Consider the following 4,159-nt stretch of genomic DNA (forward strand, 5'->3'; position numbering starts at 1 on the left):
CAAACTGGATAAAAAGTCAATGTACACATGCACAAAGGGGATATGACGCCATCGACAGGCGACCGGTAACATTTTGTTGTTGAGTTTGAACATTGTTGGATAATGTAAGTACACAACTCAACTACATATAGAACATTGGGTTGGTGTTTCTAAAAAAATTAATAAGGAAATGTTAGAGATTATAGTTTTAAACAAAATCATTTTTTAAAATTACTGAATTTTCTATCTTTTTATCAATCAGTACAGCTCTAGCAACATCCTACAGTGTGCTGAATAATACACATTCATGAACTGTAATAAGCATGTAGCTGCTTGTTTATCTCTGCATCCTTTATCCCTCTGTGAGCAGGGCACACCTCTGGCTCCCTCCTCCCTCACCCAGATGATCAGTGGTCTGGTTGGACAGCTCCTGATGCCGGGACAGCCAGGTCTGTGTCAACTCTGACTCATAATTCATATAAAAAACCGAGGGATGTCAGGATGTTTGTTAATGTTGTGTGTTTATGTTTCAATCAGCACATGTATTATTATGAAATTTTTAAAACTCTCAAATATCTGTCAGTATTGGTCAGGTATACTTATTTTGTTATTTTCTTCGTCTGTTTCCTAACTGCTCCAGGTGATCCCATGTCCATGCCCTCTTCAAGCAGCTCTCAGTCCTCCTTCTCTACCTCTTCTTCGTCTGATTCCTCCTCCACCGCGTCTCCTCCCCCTTCCTCTGCCAGGACCTCCGGACAGACATCCACCCGCACCACCAGCACTACCTCCGTGGGCCAGCCAGCAGAGGGTGGCCCTGAGGGGAATCTGGCACAGCTCCTGGGCTCTCTGCTGGGAGGAGTGGCTGGGCCGGGGGGTCCCGGTTCTGTACCAGCTCCCTCCATCACTGTGACACTGCCGGGGGTGCCTGGCTTCTTCCAGGGCATGTCAGACTTCACACCGGTGGGTTCACATAGTGTTACAGAAAAGCAGAATATGGTGGCATGCAGGTTTTCTCCTGATTCCAAATGGGTGTCTGGTGGCTCCCCTGTCTTGAGGGCCAGAAAATGTGACATTGATTGATTGTTTGATTAATTAAAGGTCCAGTCAGAAATGGAATATAATATTCATAGGTATGTTTTCATTAGTGTAGAATCACCTTGAAGAAGAATCGTTGTGCGAAGAATGAGCCTTTCTTGTTTGGTGGTCATCATAGTTTCTCTATCATGCCTGGAAAAGGATGGTGAAGCGAAAAAGTTGCAATCTGCCACTGCACTGCTAGATGCCACTAAATGCTACACACTGGACCTTTTAGATATATATATACCCTGCTACAATATGATATACCATATATGCAATCATATAACACACAAAGTGATTTGTCTTGTACACAAAGCATGATGGGATATATATATATTGTGTACTTCTCTATTATGTAGTTTTTCTAGTTTTGCATTCTTTTGAACTTCTAAACTCTACTACACACTTGCATTTTTTTTAAATCGTCCTCAAGATTGTTTTGAAGTGGCCTAGTGGATAAGCACTGTAACTGTAACTACCCCAGTTCAATTCCAGTCAGGGACCTTCTTATTGACTTGCATTCATTTGTAATGTGTCCCACCATGAATTATTTAAACTTACAAATGACTTAAGATAATAAGTGGATCACTCTACACTTTAGAGTAGCTAATGAAAAAGGAAAAAACCGACAAATGACTGTAAGTAAGCACAATATAAAAAATAGTCTGGTTACTATGAACATAAAGTCAAACCTGCCATGTTGCTGATTGAATGAATGGAAACCCAAGAGTTCAGTGATTGGTTGCAGTCTTTAAGTTGACTTTTATTGACTCAAAACATCCCTTTATGCAGAAAAGCCCTTGACGTCTACAGGTATGTTTGCATTTGAGCAGAGCCATGAACATGTTGAGTTTCTTTTCACTGCCAAGCCGCCTGTCAGTGGCACTGGTGCTCCGGTCCCGCCTCAGTCCACCAGTCCTGCCCCATCCCAGGCCGGCAGCGGGGCAAGCGGGGACTCTCTGAGCCCGGAGCTGTTCACCGGCATCGTGCAGGGAGTGCTGTCCACCATGATGAGCTCTCTGGGTGCGCAGCAGGGCAACGGAGAGAGCATCGCCCAGTTCATCCAGAGACTGTCCCAGACCAGCAACTTGTTCACTCCTGGCTCTGGAGATGCTGTGGGTGAGTCACAAAGCAGGCGAATGAATGTTACTGCAACTTTTAGTTAACACCAACCTCATATAGCATTTTTATATATGTCGAATGAATTCTAACCGAAGTTTACTATTCACATTTCATAGGTTTACCATGATTGCTATTAATATACTGATAAACTGGCTCTCATCCCATTAGGGTTCTTCGGTGACCTGCTGTCTTTGGTGTGCCAGAGCTTCTCCATGGTGGACATGGTGCTGTTGCTTCACGGGAATGCCCAGCCTCTGAGCCGCATCCAGCCCCAGCTCACCAACTTCTTCACGGAACACTACCTCCAAGGCAGAGAGCCCACTGATGCTAACATAGCTGTAAGTACTGTACAGAGAGCTCCGCGCTGTTTGTTCATACACTGTGTGTGTGTTTCCTGGTTTTTTATTTGGTAGGCTGTAATAATAATGGTTGTCCTAATTAAGTGTTTTTCAGTTGTCTGTCTTGAGTGCATCTGACAGAACAGATTCATTTCTAGTTTAAAGTGTATTGACTTGACTATGACTGAGTTTTTCAGGTCTGATGTCTTGTTGTTTGTGTTGTTTACTGTCTGTTGGTTTTGGTTTTTCCCAGTTAAGACTTTGTCCTCTCTGCAGACAGCAGCTGAGGACCTCATCAACGGGCTGGAGGAGTACATAGCTGAGAGCTTTGTAAGGACAGCCTCTCACACACAAACCTCATGCAGACTACCACAGTCTCCATCTAATGTACTGTGCTGTGTGCTAGGTTTGTAGTGATTGACATAAGTAAATTGTGTGTGTTGTGTCTAGGCCACAGTGACAGTGCGAGAGGGAGTAGACATCGTTCAGACCAACCTGTCTTTCCTCAGACAGCAGTTCACACAGATGGCCTCTCACATCCTGCGCTGCAACGGTAACTTCTGTTAGAATCAGTGGCTGATCAGTCATATTAATCATCCTCTGCTACAATGTTTCATATTGCCCCTCCTCTGTGACTAAGCAGTTAGTCAGTTACCTAGAATACAGACTGAAGACACAATGGCCCTCAATAATTGTAACCATTGCAATAGTAATAATATGTTAATGAACACCTTCAGTCAGTGGTGAGTTGTCATGGTGTGACTTTTATGAAGAATCTTTAATCTCTACCAGTCCTAACTTTCCAAAAATTCTCAGAGTGAACTTTTCAGACTGTGGGTTAAAAGCCTTTCATCACCTCTCTTAAAGCCCCCACAAGAAAAAACAAAAGTGGTAGTGTTTCTACTGCTTCGGTTCACTGCATTTTTGTAATTCACAAAAACTAAAATGTTAAGCCTATTCAGGTTATTTTCTTATTCATTGTTAATTGTGTTAAGAATGGCATTGTGTATGCATGCAAACACGTGTACCCATAGTGCTGTTGTGTTGTGTAAGACCATGCTGAAAATGAGGAGGTGTGACAGTTTTTTCTGTCTTTGGTATTTCTTCATGCAGATCACACGTTTGGCCCCCGTCTGCTGCTGCTGTGCACTCAGGGCCTGTTTGAGTGTCTGGCTCTAAACCTGTACTGCCTTGGAGGAGAACAGAGGGCTCTGACTGCAGTCATCAACCACCGTATTGTTAGTATACATCATTCAGAACCACAGCATTATGCTTTACTCATATAAGTCTACAGCTTACAGTTTACAGTTACTTAGGAGAATATGATACATATCACAATACACAGTTACAATTCCATATATTGTGATATATTGCAATACTGTAAGCAAGGCAATATACACTGTGTTCCAAATTATTATGCAAATATGATTTCAATTAAAGAAACATTAGATTTTTTGTTTTTCAATGAAAGTTTTCAATTGTGCTGCTTCCCATGTCTGTTTAGATCACTGACAAAGAAGAGAGATAGTTTCCTGTTCGATGGACTTTGCCATCCCTGAGTGAATGTGTGTGAAAGGGTGAATGTGGCATGTAGTGTAAAAGCGGAAGACTAGAAAGGCGCTATACAAAGTACAAGGTCCATT

At 42.6% G+C, this 4,159-nt stretch overlaps 1 protein-coding gene across 1 annotated transcript in view; it reads left to right on the forward strand.

Annotated features, from left to right (window-relative positions):
- Window positions 1-3,817, forward strand: part of LOC118342478 (large proline-rich protein BAG6-like) — an 18,107-nt gene extending 14,290 nt beyond the window's left edge. The window contains exons 8-14 of the mRNA XM_035681031.1: window positions 350-428; window positions 620-939; window positions 1,926-2,175; window positions 2,347-2,516; window positions 2,793-2,846; window positions 2,967-3,069; window positions 3,630-3,817. Of these exons, the coding sequence (XP_035536924.1) occupies window positions 350-428; window positions 620-939; window positions 1,926-2,175; window positions 2,347-2,516; window positions 2,793-2,846; window positions 2,967-3,069; window positions 3,630-3,802 (1,149 nt within the window). The 3' untranslated portion in view covers window positions 3,803-3,817. The remainder of the gene's footprint in view (window positions 1-349; window positions 429-619; window positions 940-1,925; window positions 2,176-2,346; window positions 2,517-2,792; window positions 2,847-2,966; window positions 3,070-3,629) is intronic.
- Window positions 3,818-4,159: the final 342 nt, after the last annotated feature.

The sequence above is a fragment of the Morone saxatilis genome, unplaced genomic scaffold (assembly GCF_004916995.1).
Source record: "Morone saxatilis isolate NCDOM2014 unplaced genomic scaffold, NCSU_SB_2.0 Contig9, whole genome shotgun sequence".
Lineage (NCBI taxonomy): Eukaryota > Metazoa > Chordata > Actinopteri > Moronidae > Morone > Morone saxatilis.